A 25,604-nucleotide genomic window follows, 5' to 3' on the forward strand; every position below is an offset into this window, starting at 1 on the left:
GTGTTTTCCTAAGTCTTGTCTTTCAACTCCAAGCTCAGCTTGATGGAAACAGACAGGCCCTGGAGCGTGTGTGCGACATCTGTGAAGCGTGGCCGTGCGTCTGTGCTAGGACGCGTGTGTATGACGTGCAGGGAAGGTGTATCAGTTCCCCGGGGGCCGCCAGAACGAGGCGCCATAAGCTGGAGGCCAGAAGTCTGAAATCCGGGGGTCGGCAGGGCCATGGCCCCCTGGAAGACTCCAGGGGAGGATCCTTCCTGCCTCTCCCAGGCTCCTGGCGAGGCTCGTCGCTGTACTGCTGCAAGCCCCGCCTGCCGCATCGTGTGGCCCCTCCCCTGTGCTGCTGTTTCTCCCCGTACTCTTCCTCCCGTCTGTCTCTCTGTGTCTTCTTGTTTTCTTACAAGGGCAGTCATTGGGTGTAGGGCCCACCCTCCCTGATCCACTAGGAATCTCTCTTAACTAATGACATCTGGGAAGACCCTATCTCCAAATTAACATCACACTGCCAGTTTCCGGTGCACGTGACTTTCAGGGAGCTGCTAGCCATCCCACCACGAAAGGGGCAAAGAAGGTAAGAGAAATAATAGTCGCTGCCATCTAAAGGCCGACGACTAGGCGCCTAAGACTTTATGCACACCCTTCGTAAACCTTAAAACAATGCTCCTAGGGAGGCGTGATTTTTGCCATGTTACTTGCGAGCAAATTGGCTCGCAAGTTATCCTTCAGCCCAGAGCCTGGAAGAGACAAGGCAAAGGATACGGCCAGGCTGGCCCATGGTGCCCAGCCCGTGAGAGTCTCGCATCCTAGCTGGGACTGCTCCACAGGTGATCCGTGTGTGTGCCCTCCAGGGGACCCACATCCTCAGGAGGGCTGGTGTGGCTCTGTTGCTGCCACCTTGAAATTCTTCATATGTTTTTGTGTTTATTTTTGAAAGAGAGAGAGAGAGAGCGCAGGGGAGCGGCAGGGAGAGGGGGAGACACAGAATCTGAAGCAGGCTCCAGGCTCTGAGCTGTCAGCACACAGCCCGACACGGGGCTTGAACCCACGAACCGTGAGATCATGACCCGAGCTGAAGTCAGATGCTTAACTAAGCCACCCAGGCACCCCAAATTCTTCATATTTTCTGAATGAGGGGCCCAAAGATTCGCTTTGCTCTGGGCCTGGCCAGTTAGACAGCAAACAGATACTGTCACAGCCCAGCCCCCTCCTCCCAGACCCCCCCCCCATGTCACCGGAGCCCCGCGCCTGCTGCCCACAGACCTTCTCTCCGGACTCAAACTCATTCACCCCTGTTTCATACGAATGCATCTTCCTCCTGTGTATGCTCTCAATTTTTTATTATAGAAAATTAGGGAAATAAGGTTAAAGGAAGGAGTCAGACATAGTCTCATGATCTAAAGGAACAGCTTTGCACACATCTGCTTATTCTTTTCTGTGCAGAAGACTTTTGTTAATTACATATTAATTAATTAATTAAACTTGCTAATTATATTAACTACACTCTATTGACAGTTTTGAAACTGCTTCTCAATAACATACGTAGCATTTTTCCCGTGGCATTAGTACTTTCTCAAGAATATGCAGTATTCCAAAAGAAAACAATTCTTTTTTTCAAAAAACAAAATGTGTTTAAATAAAACTTTGGAAAAATACAGAAAATCACAGAGAACTAAGTTATCAAATGCTTGTATCCCACCCTCCGAGATGGCTACTGTTCACGGCTCAGAGAACATCCGTCAATCCCACGGCGCCCGGGCGCCACTGAGCCGCCGGGAACCGGGGTTGCCAGGGAGAAGCCTGGGACTGGTGCTTCGGCAATCAGCCGGTGGAGCCCAGAGCAGGGAAGTGGGGCCATGCCTTTCTAGAAGCGCTTCCTCCCACCTGCCCAGCCCCTTGCTATAGATGGCGGCTGGACATTGCAGTGCTTCTAAATTCTAGGATGGAGATTTTTATAAATTTTCTGTCCATCCAGGAATTTTCCTTAATTCCTGGCATTGAGTTCTCCAACTCTGGTTTTATTTATTTATTTTTTAATTTACAGAAGTGTATGAGAGTCGGTTATTTATTTATTGCCTCCTATGTGACAGGTATGAAGGTGAGGAACAGATCAGTGCTGCCTGTCTGCCTGCCGGGGATCCCGCTAGAGACACAGGCGGTTAGTGAGAGAGAGCCTCTCGCGTGCCCAGGGCAGGTGCACCGGGCGTACCCCCCACCTGGGTCCCAGCCTTCCCTCTGATTCTGCTGATGCTTCTCCACTTAGGAAACCCTCTGCCTGCATTAGCTTACAGCAAGGCCTTCTAAGATTGTATATCTGTTCCCTCCCTTGACGCGTCTCAATTTCCTGTAGCTCCCTCCATCCCTCCGGAGGGGCTGGGGGCTGGCTCCCTTCAAGGAGCTTGGAAGTGAAGCCACAGTCCACTCAGTTTGTAGCGTCCCCAGGTGGCCAGGCCTGTGATGGGAGGCAGGACAGTGCTGCACCTGTTTTTAGGTTTACCTTCGCTATTATTTCCCTTGTTAGCAAAGATGAACTGGTAGCTGGTAAGTGCTTAGTTGAGTAAATGCTACATCTTTCCTTTTCTTTCTGTGATTTCTCTCTTCCTTCTTTCTCTCTCTTCCTTTCTTTTTTCTTTCTCTCTTCTTTCTTTCTTTCTTTCTTTCTCTCTTTCTTAGGATTTCTTGGGCTAGAATTTAATTAGCAATGGATTCTGATGACAAATTTTTGCATGAGGGAACACAAGCAACTGATTAGCTCCAGAAACAGGCGTGTGGATCACCTACCTGCCTGAGAACACCAAGAGGAAGGCAAAGGAGCTGTGTCTTGCTGAGGAAGAAGGAACCCTGAGACGCTGAGAAAAGAACCCTTTGGCTTCCTTATGCTGGGAAAGTCAGAAACCTCACAGGCGAGGCTTCACAGATTTCAAGCTGAAGTGATGTCCAAGGCCCTGGAGTGGCTCCAGGACCCTGGGTGAGGAGACCTGCTATCTGGTCTTTTTCTCTGGCTCCAGCAAGAAGGGCACCCGGGGCATCGAGGAATGAGAGATAAATGTCAGCATTTTCCAGGGCCTTTGGATAGAAAAAGTTATGCTAATTATGGGAGAGATTTAAGCCAGTGTACTAATTACAGGCAGTAATAGTAAGAACACTATCAACTCGCCCTGGGGCTCAACACATTTTACACTTATTAACTCATTTAGAACTTTATGACACTCAAAACCCTTGGAGATTGGTCACGAGTATTGTTCCCACAGACGGGACAGAGCCGTCAGGAGTTAGTCCTATGCCATCCAGCATAGGAGGGGAGAAAGGGGAGGAGGGGGAGGAGGGGAGGAGGGGAGGAGGGGAGGAGGGGAGGAGGGAGAGGAGGAAAGCCCACTGAGCTGCAGGATAGGAAAAGGCAGGAGAACCATTTTCCATTTTTATGGAGTCAAATCGGACTCATCATACATTCATGCAATTATGAATGAATTGTCGGACCTCCCCTTCCTCTCCCCTTACCGTTCAACCACACCTGACCTTTCACCTTTCCTGAAGTTACAAACCAGGTTCTGCCCCTGGCAGGTGTCACAAAGGCTTGTCTCCCCCCCTCACCTGCTTCCAGTCACTCCCTCTGGGGCTCTGTGTTGGGCCTACAGCAGGCAAGGCTGGGCCTGGTCCGGCACAGTCAGCACCCAGGGATGGGAGAGGCCAGTGTCCACTGAGGGTTGGGCCACAGGGCTGGAGGGCCTGGACTTTTCTAAGAGACCAATCCTGTCCAGTCAGCTCCTAGTATGGCCCCCACCCCTGCCCCAAATAGAGTGTGGGACCCCTCCCTTCCCTGGGTGCTTGAATCTGCCCAATCTGAACCCAAATCCTGCCACAGCCTAGCCCTTTCCTAACGCCCTGGATCTGACCACACACACCCCCCCCCCAGCCTGAAGCCCTGGCAGCCGTCTCCTCCCCATCCTGGGATGGCTTTGTGCCTCCTCTGCTCACACACACACACACACACACACACACACACGAGCGCTCCATTGTGCCTCTGGGTCACAGGCTGGTGACCTCCAGAGTGGCCGGCACAAGTGGGGTGCTGGGCCAGGCCTTGCAGATGAGGGGTGCAGGATAGTTGACTGCACAGGGGCCTGAGGCCGGGCAGGGTCTGATCTTGGACTCCGGGATGCCCCGGCAGCCTCCTGCCCCGGTCCCCAGCTCCTGCAGGTCCTGGCTGGGTACTAGCTTCTGCCCTTCCGCAGCTGTCATCTCAGGTCTAGGTAACCACCTGCCTGTGACCCGCTCCCCGCACCCGCCCCCCTCCAACGCTGCGTCCTGCCCTGTACAGGGCAGACTCCACACAGTCCCCTACAGAGCCCACCCCAACCCCATGTGGGACCTGCTCCCAACTGCTCTCTGCAGGATAGCCCCCACCCCAACCTGACCGGCCAGAGAAGGACGACACCACACCCACATGGCGGGCAGTGGGGGACCCAGGATGTCGCCCGCGAGACGCGCGCCCTAGGGGCAGGTAGGCGACCGGCCGAGTCCCGCCCTCGCCCCCCGCCCCTCCAGCACCGCGCCTGTCCCCGGCCGTAGGCCCCGCCCCGCCCCACACAGCACCGCCTCCTGCCCCGCCCCACGCCGCCTCTGCCCCCGGCCCTAGGCCCCGCCCCCGCCCCGCCCCTAGCGTCACGTGACCGTCGCCTGCTTTAAGCGGAGCGGGCGCCTGGGGCCGGGGTTCCCCTCTGGCCGCAGCTCCTCCGCCCGCCGCCAGGATGATGTGCGGGGCGCCCTCCGCCACGCAGCCCGCCACGGCCGAGACCCAGGCCATCGCCGACCAGGTAGGAGGGAGCGGGTGGGGCTCCGGAAGGCGCTCCCGGCTGCGAGGCCTGCGGGTGCGAGCCTGCCCCTGGGGTCCCCGGGGCCCCCGCCTCGGTTTCCCCTCTGCGGCCGCAGGCAGGTGGTAGGAGGGTGGGCCGAGCGGGCCGGTCGGGGCCAGAGCGGGCGGAAGCACCCGAACGGCTCCTTCGGCGCGGCGCCCCTCCCCTGCCGCCAGCCCGCTGCCCCCCGGCCGCCCCGGGCCTCGCTCGGGTGGCTCCACCGCCCGACCGCAGTGCAGGCTGGTGACTCAGCCCCACGAGACCCGTGAAATGAGGAATTCGCAGGGACTGCTGCGCGAGCCCCGCCTGGGCCGCGGCTCCCGGCCCTGCCCCCGCAGCCCCTCCTCGCCGGGAGCGGAGGGTCCTCTCCGGTCAGGGGAGTTGGAGCGGGTGTGAGGTCCTTTGCTCCTGAATTTGGTGTGAAAATGACCTGTGGCGGAGGTGTTGCTGCTGGCAGGCACCGAGGCGGCCAGCCGGTCTGCTGGAGGTGTCTAAGAGGACAGGAGCAGGGAGAATCCCCACCTCTGCACCTGGTGCTGCCTCCTTTCTGGAGCACTCTGGGGCACGCAAAGGGAGCGTCTGTGACTGACCCCGGGTCAGAAGACATTCTGCGCCGGCCCCCGCCCCGTGAGCAGCGCCACCAGCCCTGGGCGCTTGGGCCTTGGGCCTCTGTGCCCCCTTGGCTGCAGCCCAGCCCAGCCCGTCTTTGTCCTGGTCAGTCCTGGGACGATGAGCTCCCACTCTGTAGGGAGGGGCCGGGCCTGGCAGTCGCGTTACCTGTTCTGCCACCTGGCGCCTGGGTTTTCTTTCCATTCTTTGCTTTCGGCCCCTCCTGAAGCAGACAGAGAGAGGTGAATCCCTCCCAAAACCCTGGGCCGTTGTGGGGGTGGCACTCACCCCCCAGAACCACCCCCCCCCCGTTTGGTAAACTGTCAGCAGAGTCCACTCCCTGCAGACCTAGCTGGCGTTTTGCACAAAGAAGGGGGCTCCTGTGTCTGAGTATTTAGACACAGGTAAGCCCCACCCTGGAGAAAGGCACTTGGCGCAATGAGCACCGTGAGTTGCACAGATAAGATAAGGATCAACTTCTGCCCAAAAGCTCTACATCCCTTTTTTTTTTTAACGTTTATTTATTTTTGAGAGAAAGAGACAGAGCATGAGGGGGAGAGGGACCAAGAGCCAGGGAGTTACAGAATCCAAAGCAGGCTCCAGGCTCCGAGCTGTCAGCACAGAGCCCGATGCGGGGCTCGAATTCACGGACCGCGAGATCATGACCTGAGCTGAAGTCGGGCGCTCAACCGACTGAGCCATCCAGGCGCCCCACGAAAGGCTCTACATCTTAAGACGCAGTAGGGGCACCTGGGTGACTTCCGACTTCGGCTCAGGTCATGATCTCTCTGTTGGAGAGCTTGAGCCCCGCATCGGACTCGCTGCTGTCAGCTCAGAGCCGGCTTTGGAGCCTCTGCCCCCTCCCCCCGCCCCTTCCCCACTCACGCGCTCTCTCTCTCTCTCTCTCTCTCTCTCTCTCAGAAATGAATACACATTTAAAAATAAAAGAAACATGCAGTCAAGTGCATTTTACCTGCGAAGCCCTGTGCCTGCCGCCTCTGGTGTCTGGGGACACATTTGGAGGCTGTAATGCCCTCCGGAGAGGAGCCGCAAAGACACTCATGACCTCTCTAGACTAGAAGGGGAAATTTAAATCTATGACTGAACTTCGTTTAAAATTTCGAATTTTAAGAGGGAATAATTACATACAGCCTCTTCGTCAAACTGTTCGGCCGTGAACTGGAAAGGAAAACGGGGCGTCAACCCGTATATAGCGTCATGATGGAAATTTTAAAATCACCCATGCCTAGAACACGAAGGGCCAATGACTTGCTCCAGCACTGTCGCGGGAGCCGGTAGATTTAAGGAGCTTTCCGCACTCTATCGGTAGAGCTGACCGTGTAATGCCCCTCTCCGCTCTCAAGAACGCTCTTGCTGGAGAAGATCTGGAACGGGCGGGCGCAGGAATCCCGTTTGTAACGTTCGTTCCGTAGGAGAACTAGGCTGTGTGAGGAGGGAAGCCACTAAGTTCTCCGTTCTGTCCCCTCCCCTAGGTGAAGCCCCAGCTGGAGGAGCAGGAGAATAAGAAGTACACTACCTTTAAGGCGGTGGAGTTCAGGAGCCAGGTGGTCGCAGGGAGGAACTACTTCATCAAGGTGAGGGTCAGCCGTGGGGGGGTGGGGGGGCAGGGCCCCGCCCCTCTCCGGGGCCCTCCTCATGCAGGCTGGTCCGGCAGGGGCACTTGGGGTCAGAGGTCCTCCGGCCTGCCCCTCACTGGCCTCTCTCCTCTCTGTCCGTCTCCAGGTTCAAGTCGATGATGATGAGTTTGTGCACATTCGAGTGTTTCAGAGTCTCCCGCACGAAAACAAACCCTTGGCCTTGTCCAGCTATCAGACCCACAAAGCCAGGCACGACGAACTGGCGTATTTCTAGTTCCCGCTCTGAACATGGCCCGTCCGTGTGGTTCTGTCCTCTGTGGACACGTCTGGGGTCATAAACGGGTGCCATTTCTTCACTGGGGGTGGGGTGGGGGGGTGTTGCGCAGCTCTTCTGACTTGCGTTGGGAGAGACAAAGTCAACCCAACCAGCGATCTTAATTACTTTCAAAGAAGGCTTATAGTCTCTTTTAAATACATATTTTTAAGTCTTGGCAAATATATTCCTTCGTTTTGAGTTTTTTTGGCTTCGTCGGAAACCACAGTCCCGTACAGAAGCGTCAGGAAGCGTGAGAGTGGCGTGCTAATATGGTTGTTTGACAGCCACGTGACCGCTGTGCCACGTGGCACCCCTCCTGGGTCGCGTACTGGCCTGAGCTGGCCGGATACCTCTTCTACCTACAGAGCTGCCTCCCGGGGGAGTCGCTCAAGGTCCCCGCAAGTGGATGGTAGACCCAGGACTCCAGGAGCCTGTGCTCCAACCACAGCTCCCCACGCTCAGCTTTGACTGTGTCCTGTCTCCAGGCCTTAGTCTCCCCCATAAAATAAAAGGCTTTGGGCAAATCTGATTCTAGAGCATTAGCTCTGGATGTACTTAGACGCACTCACACACCACCCTTACACCCCAGTAGAAACACACACGCGTGTGCAGAGGACGCCATAGGTGTACGTGTACGTGTAGAATAGTTGTGAGGCCTCGCTGAGCACCATCCACCTGGAAGGGTTCTGGAACTTAGCCTCTGAGCATCTGGGCAACGGCACATCTCCAGTTTTCGACACAGGGTCCCCGCCATGAGCGAAGGCAGTGCAGTGGTTTGCCCTGTGTCCGTTTTGCAAATAAAGAGCACGCGCATCGTCGCAAGAGTAGGGGCTGAGACGTCTGTGTGGTTCAGGTCATGGCAGAAAACCATCCCCGAGGGTTCGAGTTGGTCTCAAATCACCACACCACACCACTCTGCATCGGCGGCGTGTGGCGCTTGGTGCCGGGTCGGCAGTGCAAGGCGCGGGCTGTCCAGATCGCGAGGGAAGGAAGAGCACACCAGGGTCGCAGGGTGAGCAAGCAGCTTGAAAGCGGCAAGAAGAGGGGCGCCCGGGGGGCTCAGTCGGTTGGGCGTCCGACTTTGGCTCAGGTCGTGATCTCACGGTTCGTGGGTTCGAGCCCCGCGTCGGGCTCTGCGCTGACCGCTCGGAGCCTGGAGCCTGCTGCCGATTCTGGGTCTCCCTCTCTCTCTGCCCCTCCCTCTGCTCTCAAAAATAAATAAACATTAAAAAAAAATTTAAGTGGCAAGAAGAACACCTTAATGCCAGCTGTGTGTGTCCCAATCTCCGTTCTTGAACTAGAAGAATGAAGAGCTTTCCCAACAGGCTCTTGTTCTTGGTAGTGAAGCAATTTGGGGTTGAAATGAAGACCTAACAGAGAGAGAGGAGAGAGAACCCCAAGCAGGCTCCACAGTGTCAGCACAGAGCCTGATGCGGAGCTCAATCCCATGAACGTTGAGATCACGACCTGATCCAAAAATCGAGAGTCTTGAGGCTTAACCAGCTGAGCCACCCAGGTGCCCCTCCCCCCACTTCTAAGAGTTATTGATACATTAGCAATGTCGTGCCTCAGTAAGTCACAAATGTTTTCTCCAAGTTGTAATTTGTTTTGAGTCCTAGATTAAAAGCCCGTCTCCAGACCCAGACTGTAGAGAAACTCACCCGTTCCTCTAGAATTTTAATTTTTTAAATTTTTTCTTATGGATTTGGAGAGAAATAGCAAGTGGGGAGGGGCAGAGAGAGAGAGAACCCCAAGCAGGCCCCAGTGCGGGGCTGGAACTCCACGAACCATGAGATCATGATCTGGGCTGAAGTCAAGAGTCGGACGCCGTCTGAGCCACCCAGGCGCCCCTAGAATTCTAGTTTTTTTTTCAGCCCTTGTATGCTGGAGCCACGGCCCTGCTTTTGCAAGGACAGAAAATGTGCATTAATGCCATTTCCGGGCAGGTCCGTTAGGGCCTCCGAGGTACCCCGCCTGGTAATGACGGATTAGTGACACCAACGATTGTGTCCAGTGCACAAGTGACATCAGTTATCTGTTCCTCTATCTCTAGGCTAACGTGTGTCTGCTCCCTTGTGAGCCGGCTGGATGGATCTGTGCCGGCACCGGGTTCTGGGAGCACTCCGAGACCGGGTGCTGCGGGGTGTGCTCCGAGCTGGGGAGGCTCTGCCAGGGCAGAAGCACGGCATGCGCGGCGCACTGACCTGTTCAGCCCGAGCGGGGGCGCGGGGTCAGGCCTTGGGAAGAGTGACATTCGCCGAGAATCCCGGGCGGAGGAGAGGAGCCTCAGCTGAGGGCAGCAGCGGGGGGAAAGGTGCCCCCCTGCTGGCCCGGGGAGAGGGTGCTTGGTCCCACCCGGGGAGCATGAGGACTGGGGTCTGACTCCCAGCGGTGGGACCGGTCCCTGTAGCAGCCTTCTCGGTCCTGGAGAAACACAACACTCGGGGGTGAGTGGAAGAGGAGTGCTTAGTAAGGGCCCCCCCTCCCTCGCTCCTGTATGCGCACTCGCTCGCTCTCTCGCTCTCAAAAAAAAAGCGGGGCAAAGGATGAAAAATTCTAGAGTGAAATGGGCAAAGACCTGAACAGCCACGACAATCTGTAACACGTCCACACAATGAGAAGAGCAGAGTGAAACCACGTTGGGTGCCGGTCTCTGTCCTGCCCCACAGGCAAACGTCCGGATGCGGGCCGGGAATGCAAACAGGTACAAGCCCTTCGCAGACACCCGGGTGACCTCTCGGGACTACACGGCACGCGCCCTTCTCGCTGGCGCTCCCCCGCACGTTGGTCTGTGAGCCCAGATTACTGGTGCGGATATTTCGGTCATTCACTTCCCCGACCTGGCCACGGGCACGGAGTCCCCAGTGGCTGGCACTGGGCAGGCAGTTGACAAAGTGACCAGATAACGCAGGAGGCTGTACTTCTTCTCTAACTCGGGGCTTTCTCGGCTCACCTCTGCAGGGCCTGGGACTGGGCCCCCCTCGCCTGTCCGTCCCGACCTGCCCTGGCCTCTGCTGTAGCGGCTCTGCTCCAGCGTCCAACCCAGTGGGGCCCACACCTGCCCGAGGCCAGGCAGCACACCTCAAAAACCCAGGGGTGCCCGCCCCTTGTGGGGTGAACTTCGACCAATTGGAGAAGACGGGAGAGATGCCCCCGCTTGACCACCTGGCCATCTAGGTCACACGCTGCCATGCATCTTCTCTCCCCTCTCCCTGCCTTGTCCCTTTTCCTGTTCTTACCTGCCCCTTGAGAGGGCACCCCCTCCCCCCGTACCACTTAGTGCAAGGGTGGGGCCCGGGCTCCCTTCCAGGAACTCGGCCTGAGGGAGCCCCGGCCGGTGTCGTCTCCGGGGTGGGGCCTGCACCTGAGGCCAGGCTTCCCGCCCTCCCCAGGGGACGTCTGTGGCAGGAATCCTCCTGATGGTTGAGGTTCAAGGCCGTGCGTGTCCTCTGCTGGACATCTCATGCGAAGTGTCAGAGAGGGAAAGGTGACCATGTCGGGACTCACTGGGCTTCACCCCCATCCCCATCATAGGAGGCAGTGGGTTGAATAATGTCCTCCCGGGATATCCCTGGCCCAGTGCCCGGAGCCTGTGGATGTTATCTCACAGGGCAAGGGGACTTGTCAGATGTGATTAAGCTAAGGGTCTTGAGCTGGAGAGGTGATCCCGGACTCTCTGGGGCCCCAATGTCATCCCAGGGTCCTCAGAAGAAGAGGCAGGGGTCGGGGTCAGACTGAAGCCACACCATGGCTATGAAGTCATGAGGGCCCCTCTAAAGTCTGGAAGAGGCTGGGCACATTCTCCCTGGAACCTTCCAGAGGACCCAGCCCCGCCCACCTATTTTTGTACAAGTCTGATCTCCAGGGTCGCTTTAAGTCACTGCATTTGTGGAAGTGTGCCACAGCGGCCACAAAGGGTCGTCCACCAGGAGGGCCTTGCGGGCCAGCTAGGGGCACCGGAGTCAGCAGGGGGGTGGAGAGGCGGAGTTCAAGGTGTTCCAGACATGAAGCAGATCCCTCGTTCTCTCCCACCCTTCTCCTGCTTTTCCTTCTAGGGCAAGGGGCCTGGCATTCTGGAGACTGCCTGGGGAGCTACTCACAAAGGTGTGGGTGAATCACAGCGGGAGCACAGCACCTGCCCGGCCTGTAGGACCGGCTGTCACCACCCAGGTGTGAAGGGATTGAAACCCAGGCACCAGAACCCAGGAGCAGTGACATTCATCAGGGATGAGGCTGGTCCTTGGACTCTATCGGGGCTGGGGGCGGGGCCTGAGAAAGGGAACCCACCCTCCTGGGATCCCTGCCCACAGGAGGAGCTTACAGGCCAGCCCCCAGGGCACAGAACAGAGTGGGTGGGACAAGGGGACCTGGGCCACCGTGGGTGGGTTGGACAATCTCTTTCCCTTAAGACATACGTGTTTACGGCCTCAGCTCCCATGCTTTTCAGCAGTCAGCACCGCTGGGCTGGCTGGCTGGTGGCAGGGGCTTCGGGTACCAGGGGATAATTAACGGGGGGTTCCTGAGGCGGGAGGAATCATTGCACTTCAACACCATGGCCAGAAAAAGATTTATTTACGGATAATCATAAGTCAGTAGGACCAGCACACAGACACGGCCTCTACAGCGCTGACAGGGACTTTACAAACACGTGCACAGGACGGAGGGCTGGAGACCCCAGCACTGGAGAAACCACCCCCTGGCCCTCCCCCGCAGCCGGGCCCCAGGGGCAACGTGCTCCGACCCGAGGGGGTCACACAGCCTCCACAGTCTGAGTTAATTTCTCAGGAAAGCCCAGGCCAGCACCCGCTGGGCTCTGAGTCAGCACCTCAACCCTCCTGTCCGCCCAGTCGTGCAGTCATTGGCTGGAATCCCAACTAAAATTCGACATCAGAAAGTATGCAGCTATGAAGCCAAAAGCACTCAAAACATCCACACACTCTTCATCTTGGAGCCTACACGTTGTACGTTAGGAATCCACTTTCAGTTCCCCAAACAGGAACATCTGTGCTACCCGTCAGGACAACAGGCCCACACGCTTTGCGGGGCGCACCAAGGCACCTTTCGCTCCCCACCTGTGCTCTTTGGGATGTCCTGAAGGCCGCTGCCAAGCCCTCCAATTCTCCCTTTCTGCCCCTCTCCCCCGCCCCGCCGCACTCACCCCCTCATGCCGGGAGCCGAGTCCCGCACGAGAAACGAAATGTAGTGGCTCTCTGAAGCCACAGGCCCTGTCCCACAGCTCGGAACAGTGTGGGGGTGGGGTGCGCCCCGCTCCCTCCCCAGACCGCCAGGCTCCGCGGAGCAGACAGAGGGTGGTAGGCCCTCCTCACCGTCAGCCCCATTCTGCTGCACCCTTGCCATCCGGCTCCCCAGGACACCTGCAGGGCAACGAGGGACGGCCGGGACAGGGAGTGGTCAGGGGCTTCAGGAAGTCTCTTCCCACCAGAATGGGCTTCCGGAGGCAGAAGGTGGAAACTTGCCCACCGTGGTGTGGGGGCTGCCCCACCCAGGGCTCATCTGCAGCCAGGGTTCAGTGACGGAACCAAGTGGCCTGCTCTGAGCACAGGGCTCTGCTCTTCTGGGACAGCAGGAAAGCTTCTAGAACAGCTGTTTACTCTGCCAGAATTTAAAGAGAAAATTCTAGGAAGAACCTTCCATTCATACAAAGCTTGGAAATATTCTCGAAGTCAGAACTAAAGTTAACTCGTTAAACTCCGTCTGAAGCAAAGGAACATGTGGTGGGTGGTGTCTGTGAGCACGACCTCTTAAGACAGGCAGGAATGTGGTTTGTAAGACCCTGTGCTTTGGTCAGAGTCTCCCCTCAGTAAGACAGGAAACGTCCTGCACCGAGAATCACCTGCAGAAGTCCACGGGGAGACTCATGCACCAGAAGCCTGGGATTTTAGGAACCTGGCCACCATGGGGCAGCACTGAGGCCAGCCTGGGACACAGACCCCGAGGCCTAGTGCCTGTCACTAGCACTAGAGCCCCGTGCACTACGCCACAGGGTGGCGATGTGTGCAAGCTCCAGGCTGGGGCCTGCCCCGCCCCCTGCCGGCAGAGGGTGGAAGTGCAGGGCTGGATTCTGCAACCTGGGGGGGGGGGTAAGGGGGGGTGGAGGGGGCTCTATAAACAAGCACTCAAGGTTCTTGACACTTTTCACCCTCAAAGGCCCCCTGACCACCCGACCGCCCCGCCACAAAGTGACTGCAGCACACACACACACACGCAGCACCAGCTCCCTGGCCGCATGTGTGCACTTGGGTCACTGTGCTTTGAGGGTCCAGCCTGACCAGCACCCTCGGGGCAGAAATGAAGTGGGAGGTCTCCTGGGCTCCCAGAGCTGCCCTCCCAGGGATGGGGGTCCTTCTGAGTGCCCACCCGGCACAGGCATCTAACGTGTTCCCTCTGAGCACACGGGACCCGGCTCTGAAGGAAGTCCTAATGTAAACAGTTCACAGAGTGACAGGATGAGAGAAATCACCTGCAGCCGGTCGGCGGGAGCTGGTGCGGAATGAACACGGGTGGGCTTGGTGGCCACGCCCCTCTGGGGGCAGAGTGGCGTCTGGGGGCCCCGCGGCTCCCATGAGACTCAGACAGCCAGGACCCCACTCGCAGCATCCTGGCCTGCACATTCGCCCCTCTGCCCACTCAAACTTCCTTCCCCGCCTTCCGGCCCCGGCAGGTGCTAGGGTGGGGGGTTCCTACAGAAACCCTGTCCCATGGGGACATGTGCACGGAGACCGCAGCAACCTGCTGGGGGGCAGAGAAGGAAGACCGAGATTCTGGCTGTTCTGGTGCCGGAATCCAGAGTGCTCACAGGTGCCTGCGATTCAGGCAGACGCAGCCCCGATGCCCTGGGGCAGGTGGTCCCATCAAAGGGCAGGAAGGATGAAGGAGGGGGCGTGCTCACAGCGCAGGTCCGACAGCTAGAACGCTGTCACCTCCTTTACTGTACATTTCAACTAGCAGTGAACGTGAGGTCCAGCAAGGAGGGAATGGCAGTCAGGCGTAGCCTTGGGACACCCAGTGAGGCCAGGGCCCCGCCCGCCTGGCCCTGCCCCACCTGCCTGCTCCCCAGAGGCAAGGATTCACCCTTCGGGGGCTCCATCACACAGCATTGCTTTCCTGGACGATGAAGGCGGGGAGGAGGGGGATTCTGCATCGACACGGGGACTCGGGCATCATGTCGCTGGCGGGGCGCCCTGGCCTCCGTTCTGAACGCGAAAAGCACGCCAAACCAGGCTCAGTCCATTGTAAAGTTAGACGACATTTAAAAAATTGGTTCCGACAAGGTCAAGAACAGCACAACAAAGCATCATTTTTACCATCGCTGACATACATTAAAAAATAACGCAGATTACCACGATGACCTTAGCAAGACTTGGCAATGATTTGAAAATGGTTTTAAAAAAAGAGTAGTTTGTAATTCATCTTTAAGGCCTACAGAAGCTTTGAAAAACCATATTGAAATCCGTACTCTGGTAATAAGCAGGCGACTTAGGACTGATACACTTCTCATTTTAAAATATATAATTATTACTTTGCATGTTACTAAACTATGGGAAGTAAAAACAAAGATTTACTCTAATTTGGACCCAACCTATGTAAAAAAAAAAAAAAAAAAAAAAAAGAAAGAAAGAAAAACCCACTGCTAGTGACCACGGCTGACCTCTGGGTGGGAAATTCTAAGCACAGACAAGCCAGGGCCTGCGTATCTGCGCAGGACCCCGCCCAGGATGGCAGTGGGCTCAGCAGCAGCACGTGGCCAGCGCAGCTCGCTGGGAGAAGCTGCTGCGGTTTCTACGGGAGCCCCGTGCCCTGCAGGGGCTCTTGGGATGCCGGGGTCCCGCTGCTGGGGGCAGAGGGCTCAAGACCCCACCACTCCCAGCGGTCGGGGCTTCTCGGTCGGAGGAACTTGGGATGAGAACGTCCGAGATCCAGCCAGAAAGCTCACAGTTTCACAGGAAGTTTAGGGGCGGAATAACTATCGTTCTATGTACAGTTGGGGGAAGTAAAAGCATCAAGTGTAACACGAAGCCTGAGCCCCTGAAATAAAACTTAAAGAACAGAGGATCGGCGTCTGCAGTGTTCCCAAGGCCATGGTACACACAGAGTAAGCCCCTACGCCCTACACGGTATCCTCACGGTGGGTTTTCCACCATCTCGTTGCAGAGAGATACCATGGCCCGTGCACGGGCTGCCGGGTGCTAACGCACGAGAGCAGACACTCAGGACGTGGACAGACTGGGAAGAAAGAAGAGCAGGCGGAACGGCATGGACGCTGGTATTTCTTTGTTTCGGGGAGTTTGCAACAGAGTGAACACCGCCCTACCCAGGAGGTGGCAGTGGATCCTGGGGACACTGGCCCTGCTGCAGAGGAGAGCACGGGCTGCAGGAAAGGACCCGCCTGTGGGTCGGGGAGGGGGCCCCCCGACTCTGCAGGCTCTGTCCCCTCCCGGCCGCAGGCTCCTGGGGGAGGCAGACCTCTGCTCTCCCCAGGGTGGCGCGGAGAGGGGCACCCTCGCTTGCAGCCACGCCTGGGGGTGCCCCGGGCAGTAGACGCCTGGCCTGGTGTCGCAGCCCGAGGCGTCTGAGAGCTGCTAGCCCAGCACTCTGCCCCGGCCCCTCCCCCGATCTGCCAACACCCTCTCCTCGGAGAAGGGGCTCAAGCCGCGGCTGCCTTTCAGGGGGCCTCGCGCACCCCGGCTTCCGGTGGCATGGAAGGCAGGACTGAGCAGGCAGGGGCGAGCGCACAGGGTGACTGGCTCGTGGGGTTAAATATGCCAATGGTATCCACGGCCCTCTACCCGTCTCTGCACAACCACGTGGCACGAGGCATCTGTCGCCAGCCAAGGGTGGCAAGCGCGCAGACGTAACCCGGTGTGCCATAGACCAGGTGAGGTTTCCGGCAGGAACACAACGGGCCAGTCTCACCACGGGCTGTTCCAGCCTCGGGAGCCCTTCCTCATCCCCGGTGCGCGTCCGGGCCAGCTGGTCTCGACCTGTTCCCGCAGTGACGCAGTCCCCGGCGACCTACCCCACAGCTAGGTGACAAACGAGACTTCTCAAGCAGGCACAAAGGGGGTCGGGTCACAACGACAACAGAGGCATTTGGCAGGATTCGCCCAGACGCAGATGGTTAAAACCCAACTCTTCCTCAGGGACGCACAGACTCCAGGACTTTCCCCGGCCCTCGCCCGCCAGGGATGGGACGCCGCCGGGGGGCCCACGGGGAGCGGGGTTCCCGGGAGGCCCAGGAGCCCTGGGGGACAGGGAGCTGGGTTCCCAGAATTACAGATTTCTGTGATCGCTTTGTGACTTTTAAAAAGCACGACCAGCACGTTTTCACAATTAAGACCGGTTGAGGCTGGACACTCACGAAAGAAAAAAATATCAAGTTTCGGTCACGGCTCTAAGGCAGATGCTATGTTTTCACAGGGACGACGATGGAGACACCGACACGCTGTGCGTTGGGAGGTGGCACGCGGGCCCTCACAGCACCGCGGCCTGGACCACGATCTCCGGGTTCTCGATGTCCTTCTTGCTCTGGACCATCCTCAGCTCCAGCTGCGACGGGCTGGGCTTCAGTCCTCCCCCTGCCTGGGCTGCAAGACGAAGCGTGGGTGACAGGGACAGACCAGAAGGCACTCCAGTTTCGTGCCCCCTTCCCTCGCCTGAGCCCTGACGGTCCGTGTCCCCTCTGGGGCTCCCGTGTGGGGCACGAGCTCCGCAGGCTAGCAGAGGCGGAGGGAGCCTCGGGACCCCGCCGTCGGCTCCCTCCCTCCCGCCTCCCCCCTCCGCTCTCATTGCCGTCTCCTCCCCGCTCTGCTCTCAGTGTAGTCCCCCTGCCCCCTCCGCTGGTGGGCTCGGGGGCCCAGCCAGGAGGTACCTTTTGCACATGCGATGGTCCGCTGCAGAACGTGATGCATGGCCGACAAGGTCTTCTCACAGGCCACCTGCAGGGCGGGAGACGCGCACACGTGGTCGGTGCTGCCCAGGGCCCGGATGGGATTCTCCGTTCACCCAGACCCTGCCTCCACCCCGAGATAGCAGGGCACTGGCTTTACCGTCACATGCTCCCCATCAACCTTCCCTGGAGAGCTGAGCAGATGCCTGCGTACTAAAACTAACCACCTTCCTCCAGACCGTGCCCTCTAGGGGAGGGCTGGGCTCTAGCACTCCTCGGTACTGTCTGCCGTGCAGTAGACGCTTAATAGGTGTTTCTGGAAGGAATTAGTTATAAAGAGTCTTCGTCAAAAATGACTCCTACCCCAAAGTTGGCCAAGGTCACTGCTTACCGGCACCTCAAAGTCAAAGACCCAGGGCTTAGCAGGAGCCGGGGAAGCGAGTGGAACCCCCTCCCGCCCGACCCGGGGACGGGCCGAACCCGGTTTGGCCTCAGGTGGCCCAGCAGCAAGGTCTCCACTGCGCACCAGATGGTCAAGGTGCCCTGTACCAGATGAAGATCCCATGGCTGCCAACGGCAACAGCAGGTCTGTGCTCCCCCTGGTCCCTGGCGGGGGGGGGGGGGGGGGGGGGGCAGGTAAGAGGGGCAGGGCTCCAGTCCAGCCCTGCGTCTCACAGACAAGCTAACTGATGGGATGGGAGGGGCGTGCCAGCCTCCAGCGGGTAGAGGCAGCTTTAGGGGCATCCACTTCCAGATCCCGACCTAGGGCTCCTCCTTCCCTCGGTGGACCCAGCACAGACGGGGGCGTGGCTCCTCTCTAACCACCCTGCACGGCTGCCCTTCCCGAGCACGTTCTAGAGACGGGAGGCAGGCCCTGACGGCCACCAAGTAAGTGGAGAAGGAAATAACAGAGGGGCCGGGGACAGCCTCGTGCACAGCTGTCCACTTGCGTGGTTCCAACAACGTTGAAGGAGGCCACGGCACGATCTGACGTCACGAAGGAACTTTCCCGCACGCCGTGCAGAACGCAGCCATCACTCCGGAGCTTAACCACGGGGGCACGTGGCCCCCGCCACCCCACACCCCCATTGACAGAATCGGTAGCAAAGTATCTGCTCGCCCAGCAGAGCCCGCACACAATGGCTTTATCTCCGTACAAACGCATCTGTGGACGTTTACACACAAAGCAAGGGATGGGGGAGGGATGGACAGATGCGCAGACAGTGCCTGACAAGAGCTGAGCCCCTCTGCAAGTCTGACTTCGGAGCCCTGTCCCTCACGCCCCCGAGGGGGCTCCCAGCCTCTGAGTCTCTCGACTCACCGGGGCGATGACATCTTAGGACCAACTTTCACCCGGCTGCTCTCTGGGAGAAGTTCCTAGTTCCGGACCTACGGAGGCTGCGGTAACCCCTCCCAGGCTCCGCCTTCCCGGGGCTCACACCTGCTCCGCGGCCCGACAGGCCGACTCCAGCGTGTGGTACACGGGTGGCCTGTTTGAGCCCCCGCAGAACCCAGGTGGTCCCCGGTGGGGGCAGGGCGGGGGCGCATCCTGCTGACCTTGAGATTGTTGGGGTGCTTGTGTGTCCATGCCAGGAGCATGGCGGCAAAGAGGTCCCCGGTGCCCACGAAGACCGCGTCAACCTTGTGCATCTCCATCCGGATGCGTTCCGTCACCACAGAGCCATCGGGGTTCCCTGGAGGAGAGCACAGCCGATGGGCCCCGAGACCCTGGGCCAGCAGAGAACGAGCCCCTCGTCTGGGAGCCAGCCTGCCCTCCTCCCCGCTCCTCCCCCACGTGGTGGCAGGGAGGGCTAGTGTCGCCTGTCACAAGGGAGGGAGTAGACGCCAGAACCCCTAGCAGGATGGCCCGGGGAGAGAAGAACCGCACAGCTGGGCACGAGGGACCAGCACGTGTGACCGGGAGCGGAGGGAGCCCCAGCCCGGCGCAGTAGCAAGGGCACCGACAGCCGTGGGGGCCGTGAGCTTGATGAAATGGTACGGGAGCGCACAGGGGCATGCGCGTACGGGGGTACGTAGGTGTGCACGTAGGTGTGTGCATGGGTTTGTGCACAGGGGCATGCTCTCTCGAAGACACAGAGGGAGTGGTGAGAGAGCTCCGTGCTCTCTGGCGCAGCGGGTGTGACCCCAGCCTCCTGTGTCATTTCAGCACCCCGCAGAAAACACCAACCCAGGCGGTATTTACGTGAACCGACAGTCGACAGGTGAGGCCGCACAGGCGCCCCCGGCTCTGTGGGAGGGGACGGTGTGGACGCCTGGTTCCCCAAGCCCTGGGCCCTAGCCGGGCCATCCACGTGACCCTGAGCCTGTAAGACAGACGCTCTCCTCGAGCCGACGGCATGTCATGGGTACGGAGAGCTCGCCGCTCGGTGACCGCGGGGAGGCCTCCCACACCTCGACTCACAGAACCCTCTCTCAGTTTCTGTTCTCAGTGTGTTTAGGGGGTGACAGGAGTTCAGGACACCGACCGCCTGCTGAGTGAGGCCCGAATTCTCTTCCCTACGGAGCCTAAAGCCAGGGAGGCCTCCAGGAACCCGCGGCGAAGAGGCAGGAGGGAGCCAGGGTCGCAGGACTTACGGATCCTCTGGCTCCCCAGCGCGATCAGGTAGTCGCTGCCCCTCGGGGAGGGCAGGTCAGAGCTGGTGATGACCACCGTGTCGGGGCCCATGGCGTGCAGCACGTCCATCACCTGCCGGAGCACAGGAATGCATCAGCCACACCACGGACCCCTGCGCCAGGGCTCCCAGCAGCCCGAGCAGTCGGGTCCGACCGGCGGGAGGACGCCCTTCTACGGGGTCTGACTTGACAGAGTGGACACCAGAGGCCGAGAACACGAGGAGTGGCGCCTGGGTCCCGCCTGCCCCCCGCCAGCCCGGGCGTGCCGAGTGGCAGCTTTGGCCGCTTAGAGCCACCACCCCGATTCCCTCCCACGAGCACACCTGCCGGGCCCCACACTCTTCCTGTGCCCACATTCCAGAGGAAGGCGTCAACCAGGCCCCCAGACTGGCTGTCCTTTCTCATCTGGCTCCAGGGCGGCAAAACCAGGCCCACCATCAGGCTGTCACGTCCTGTCCACTCTGGGAAGCCACTTGTTCCCTCACTTGTTCATTCAGTGAAGCTCTCCCGCTGTGTGCCCAGCAACACGCTGGCGGCTGGAGGCTCCCCGGCCTCCCACGACACACACGTTGGGACAAAACACCCGCTGGGCAAACTGGGGGCTCGGGAGAGCACCAGCTACACCGGAGAGGGGTGCTCCTCTCGCCTCCGTGGGGACAACGCCAGCTAAGCCCCTCGGGCCTCCCGCCCCGCACGGCTCACTGTGGGAAGCTGGGAAGGCTCTCGTATGGACCCCGAAGCGTGCGTAGGCGTTCAGAGCATCTGATCTTGGCCCAGTGTGGACCCCGAGTCAGGCTCCCCGGCCCAGGAGAAGCCTCCCGAGTCCCAGCACGTGGCTACGTCCCCCCCTCGTCAGCCTGGGGCCTGTGGGCTGGGGAGAAGACAGGCCAGGGGGTCATGTGACGAGGAACAAGCTTTCTGCAAGTGGCTTTTCCTTCCCTCCTTGTACAAGGGCCTCAGAGCTGGGCTGGTGACCGTGCCAGCAGGCACCCTCCACTCCAGAGTCTGGGGCAGGCTGTGGGAAACGTGTCCCTGCCACACACGTGGAGCGTGTCTCCCACCTGGCCCCCACCCTGCACGAGGCACCACACAGGCACACACCGGGAATGCCCTGCAGTCCTCGGAGCACACGGGCGCACAGCAGAGGAGGGTCACCTGTGACCCCAGACCACCTGCTCTCCTGTCCCGGTGTCACCTGACTCTGAGGCCCCTGGGTACTGTCCCATCTCAGAGTGAGACCCTCAGAGCAGAGAGGAGGGCACCCTCTTCCCCTTGCCACAGTGAGCCCTCTGCACATTGGGGAAACAGAGGCCCCACAGCCCCTCAGGCCCGGGTGTGGCCAGGACTAGACCTGGCGCTCGGATTTGTTTCCTGGATGATGGAGAGAGCGTGCGCGCCTGATGAGGCCCCGTCATGACGGGGCGAGGGCCCTGGTGTGCGGTACCCGGGTCTGCTGCTGGGACACGTGGCCCAGGACTCCATGTGAGAGGTTAAACGACAGACAGGCAACAAGTTTTACAGGGGAAAGTTGAAGAGCTTTGGAGAGGAAACCTTGCCTACCTCACTTCCAGCCGTCCCTCCCGTCAGCGGGCCCTGTGGCTTCCAGACGTGCCCAGCCAACCCCCAAAGGTGTGAGCCAGCTCCTGGCCATAAATCTCTTCATGCACGCATGCACGCACACAGGCGTTTGCACACGTGTGCCCAGACACGCACACCACCCCACATATGGGCACACGCGCACTCCCTCTCGCTGGTGTCGGACGGACCCTGACTGGCCATTTCTGATCCCTGCTTCTCTGACCGTGCATGGGCTGGGGTGGTGGTGAGCGCGTCTGGAGGGCTGGCGCCTGCTGCCCGTGGAGGCCGGCCCCTGCCTTTCCGCAGACACACAGGTCACGGGTGCGCGGGAGAGCCACACCCGGCAAGCTGGATTCAGGGTACCTGGCACACAGCAAGCACTCACTAAATGCCGTGACTGCCACGGGCTGAACTGTGTCCCCCCGAGACGGACGCTGGAACCCTAAGCCCAGAACCTCCGAGCGTTTCTGATTTCCTCGAAAGGAAACACGGTCCGTGCAGATTCGAGCTGAGACGAGGTCACTAGCGTGGGCCTGGGTCCTATCTGCCTGGCGCCCTTAGCAAGAAAGACGAGGACACAGACACACCGCGGGGGCCCCTTGAAGACACAGGCAAAGGCTGGTGACGGGTCTACAAACCCAGGGGCGCCAAGGATGGCCAGTGGCTGCCGGAAGCTGGGAGGCTGGCAAGCAATGGGTGCCTCCCTGCAGGTTTTGGGCCGAAGACAGTCCCACCGACACCCCGATCTTGGCCTTCCGGCCCCCAGAACCGGACAGAACGCACTTGTGTTGTTGTCAGCCACCCGGTCTGTGGCACTTTGTCACGGACGCCCCGGGAAGCTCCCACGGGGACAGCCGCCGTGCGCAGAGCAGGCGGGGGGTTACGCGGACCCAGACAAGCACTGTGGCTGCAGCTGCCCGACCCAGTGGCTAAGACAGAATCTACAGCACATCCCTCAGGCCCCACCGGGCGGCTGGCTGGGAGCCGGGGTGCTGCCCACCTGGGGTGCCCATCTCCCCTCCCCGAGGGCATGTGGCTGTCCCCTCCCCACCACGAGCGGTGCACCTGTCCCACGCCAGGCCTCGGAAGGTCTCCTTACCGCTAACGCTTCTTCTTGACTGTGGATCTTTCTGCCGCTCAGTAACCTGGAAGGCAGATGAAGCGCGGGTGAGACCTTGCTTCTCTGGGTCCTGCTGGAAATATCCCCGAAGCTCCGGTGGCTCCGGGGACCCCCTCCCATCCCCACAGGAACTCACTCAGTGTCTGCTGGCCCCGTGATGGCCCCAAGGACCAGTCAGGGGTAACATTTAATAGCAGCAAGGGACAGCAGCACACAGCCGCACTTAGTGGCCAGTGAGGGTGACCGACATCCACGTGGGTTTTGGAGCTCCAGGTGGCCGCCTGCGTCAGGTGGCGTGGGATCCCCATCCCATGGCCGGTGTCACCCACATATGCCCTCAGCCCCTCCCCTTTCTGTCCCCAAAGGCTTGTGCTGCTCGGGGAAAACGGCTGGGGGTCAGCACGACCACAGGAAGTCAGGGTGAAAATAACCACCCCCACCGTCATCGGGCCAGGGCACCGGGTTGGCCCCCCACTCAGAATGGCCTGCCCCCCACCCCCTGAGGCAGGACTTCGGGAGGAGGGCCTCAGTGGCCTGACCGGCTCCAGAACAGCCCTCCCCATGGGGAGATCTGAAAGCTTCCGTGGTTGCAAGTTACTTACTCAGCCTCGAACTGGTTGGGGGTTATGATGTCTGCTACCGGCACAACCTTCTCTTTGTAAACCGGAAGGAGGTCCTCCGGAACGTACTAGAGGGCGACAGGGACACAGGCTGACGCGTACAGCAGAGGGAACGAGGCCAGCGAGCGTTTGCTGAGAGCCCCGCGGTCCAGGCTGGAGACCCGGAGCCCCGCCGTGAGCCCCACCGCGGGTACGAGACGCTGGTGCCCTGCGGCCAGGCCGGCACACGCTCACCCGAAGGCCCCGGGGTCCTGGGGTAGGGCCGGGGCCAGCGCCCTCCGTGCCCCACACGCCAAGCTCCCCTGCTGGCCACGGGGTGACTCCTACCAGCGGACTGACGGCACCCCGCCCTACACTAGTCGGGGGGGTAAGCTATGGCCCGACTGCTAAGACACGGCTAAGGGGGAAACAGGAAAGAAAGAACATTTGTGACACACAGAAACTACAGGAAATTCAGATTTCAGGGTCCGTGTGTAGCATTTTATTAGGAAACAGCCGTGTCTGTTTGTCTGCAAACTGTGACTACTTTTTTCTTGAGATTTTATTTTATTTATTTATTTTTTCAATATATGAAGTTTATTGTCAAATTGGTTTCCATACAACACCCAGTGCTCATCCCAAAAGGTGCCCTCAATACCCATCACCCACCCTCCCCTCCCTCCCACCCCCAAGGTTTTATTTTTAAGTCATCTCTGCACCCAGCATGGGGCTCAAACACACAACCCTGAGATCGAGAGTCACAGGCTCCACCAGGAGCCTGAACCAGGAGACGTATGGCCCCAAACGTCTACTCTCTGGCCCTTGACAGAAAACCTCGTCTGCCGACCCCGCTTCCCGGCAAGGATGATGTGCACCCCCAGAGCGGTGTCTCGCCCAGCGAGACGTGTGCACTTGGATTAACGTGCCTGAAATCACTAACCATGGAGCCTTCGCCGTTCCATTTGTCGCCCATCACGGGGTCGCACACTGCGGAGGCAGAAAGGGCATCTGTTAGCACAGGGTGAGGCTCCCGAGAGGAGGATGCTTAATGTTTATTTCTGTTGTTAAATTTCGCGTGTGCGGCCGATCCTCGTTTCCTGGATTCCACATTTGTGGTCCGAGGCCAACTGCTGTGATCGATTTCTGACAATCGTTTGTTTGCGCCTTTCTCGAGAGTGTGGCACAGAACAGCATCCCCTTTCCCTCTGGCCCCCACACAAGCACGTTCCCTTCCCACGACGGTCCACATGCCGTGTGGGACCTGCCGTGAGGCCAGCTGAGGGTGGGGACCGGTGCGGACACCTGGGAGGCCCGTGCCTCAGGGAAGGCCCCCGAGTCTGCGCGGCTGAGGCAGCAAGGACGCACCGGTACCGCAGGGGCCCCTGAACCCAGCTACCATTCGCGACGGGGGGACCCACACGTCAGGACACTGGGGTTCCCGCCAGGATGGAAGAAGTGTCACACGTGGTCGGACCCTGCAGAGACCTGAATGTGCACGTCTGAGTCCCAGAGGGGAAAGAGTAACCGAACCGTCCCATGTGTGTCTTGCCCGGAGAGGCCTCTGTGTGGGACACGCTCAGGGCTGGCGCTGCAGCCCCGGGGGGTGGGACGGACAGGCGGACAGGCCCGGCATGCGCCTCAGCTCTGTCCCAGCTGGGTGTCCACCATCACCTCACCCCCGCCCCTCACTGGCCAGGCGCCGCCCACGACATGCACATCCACCCCATCCTCTCAGGGGTCAAGTGTGGCCACCCAGCCCCCCCCCCCAACACACTGCACACACGGGCACACGTGGACACGGATGACAGCACGTATATAACCCACTTCTCTGCCAGGGTCACCGTGAGGACGTTCTGACCCCTTCCTAGAGCTCTGAGCTTTCGGACCAGGAGAGGCGGGACATGAAGGAGGGGCGTCCGGGAGGAAGGAGGTCGAGCCCCCGCTCTCCGGGTCAACCCCACCGGACAAGGTGGCGCCCCAGCGTGCACGCGGGAAAGCCCGGCACCTACCGTACACGAGCCCCGAGTTCTGCCGCTTCAGCTCCCGCACGATGTCCACCACCGAGGCCAGGAAGGACTTGTCTCTCGTGTAGCCTGGGGGGGGGGGGGGGACGCATGGGCCACCCTCATCAGAAGGCTCCCATCCTGGCCACGGCCCAAGGAGAAAAAGCACCACCAAAACCACCTGCTACAGGGGCGCCCGGGGTGGGGGGGGGGCTCGGTTGGCTAAGTGTCCGACTCCTGATCTCAACTCAGGTCGTGACCTTGCCGTCATGGGATGGAGCCCCACGTGAGGCTCCACACAGAGCAGAGAGCCTGCTTGGGATTGATTCTCTCTCTGCCCCTCCCTTGCTCACAAGCAAGCGCACGCTCTCTCTCAAATAAACTTAAAAAACA

At 59.6% G+C, this 25,604-nt stretch overlaps 2 protein-coding genes across 2 annotated transcripts in view; one reads left to right on the forward strand and one right to left on the reverse strand.

Annotated features, from left to right (window-relative positions):
• Positions 1-4,650: 4,650 nt before the first annotated feature.
• CSTB (cystatin B) lies at positions 4,651-8,626 on the forward strand. Its single transcript, XM_027041492.2, has 3 exons — positions 4,651-4,808; positions 6,950-7,051; positions 7,200-8,626. The coding sequence occupies exons 1-3, from the start codon at positions 4,743-4,745 to the stop codon at positions 7,326-7,328; spliced, it is 297 nt and encodes a 98-aa protein (XP_026897293.1). The 5' UTR covers positions 4,651-4,742; the 3' UTR covers positions 7,329-8,626.
• A 3,299-nt stretch (positions 8,627-11,925) lies between these two features.
• PDXK (pyridoxal kinase) overlaps positions 11,926-25,604 on the reverse strand; it is a 32,800-nt gene continuing 19,121 nt past the window's right edge. The window contains exons 4-11 of the mRNA XM_027041491.2: positions 25,218-25,301; positions 24,149-24,195; positions 23,212-23,297; positions 22,589-22,634; positions 19,873-19,984; positions 18,835-18,971; positions 17,260-17,326; positions 11,926-16,975 (exon numbers count right to left, since the gene is read on the reverse strand). Coding sequence (XP_026897292.1) covers positions 16,863-16,975; positions 17,260-17,326; positions 18,835-18,971; positions 19,873-19,984; positions 22,589-22,634; positions 23,212-23,297; positions 24,149-24,195; positions 25,218-25,301 — 692 coding nt within the window. The 3' untranslated portion in view covers positions 11,926-16,862. The remainder of the gene's footprint in view (positions 16,976-17,259; positions 17,327-18,834; positions 18,972-19,872; positions 19,985-22,588; positions 22,635-23,211; positions 23,298-24,148; positions 24,196-25,217; positions 25,302-25,604) is intronic.

Source organism: Acinonyx jubatus, chromosome C2 (assembly GCF_027475565.1).
Source record: "Acinonyx jubatus isolate Ajub_Pintada_27869175 chromosome C2, VMU_Ajub_asm_v1.0, whole genome shotgun sequence".
NCBI lineage: Eukaryota > Metazoa > Chordata > Mammalia > Carnivora > Felidae > Acinonyx > Acinonyx jubatus.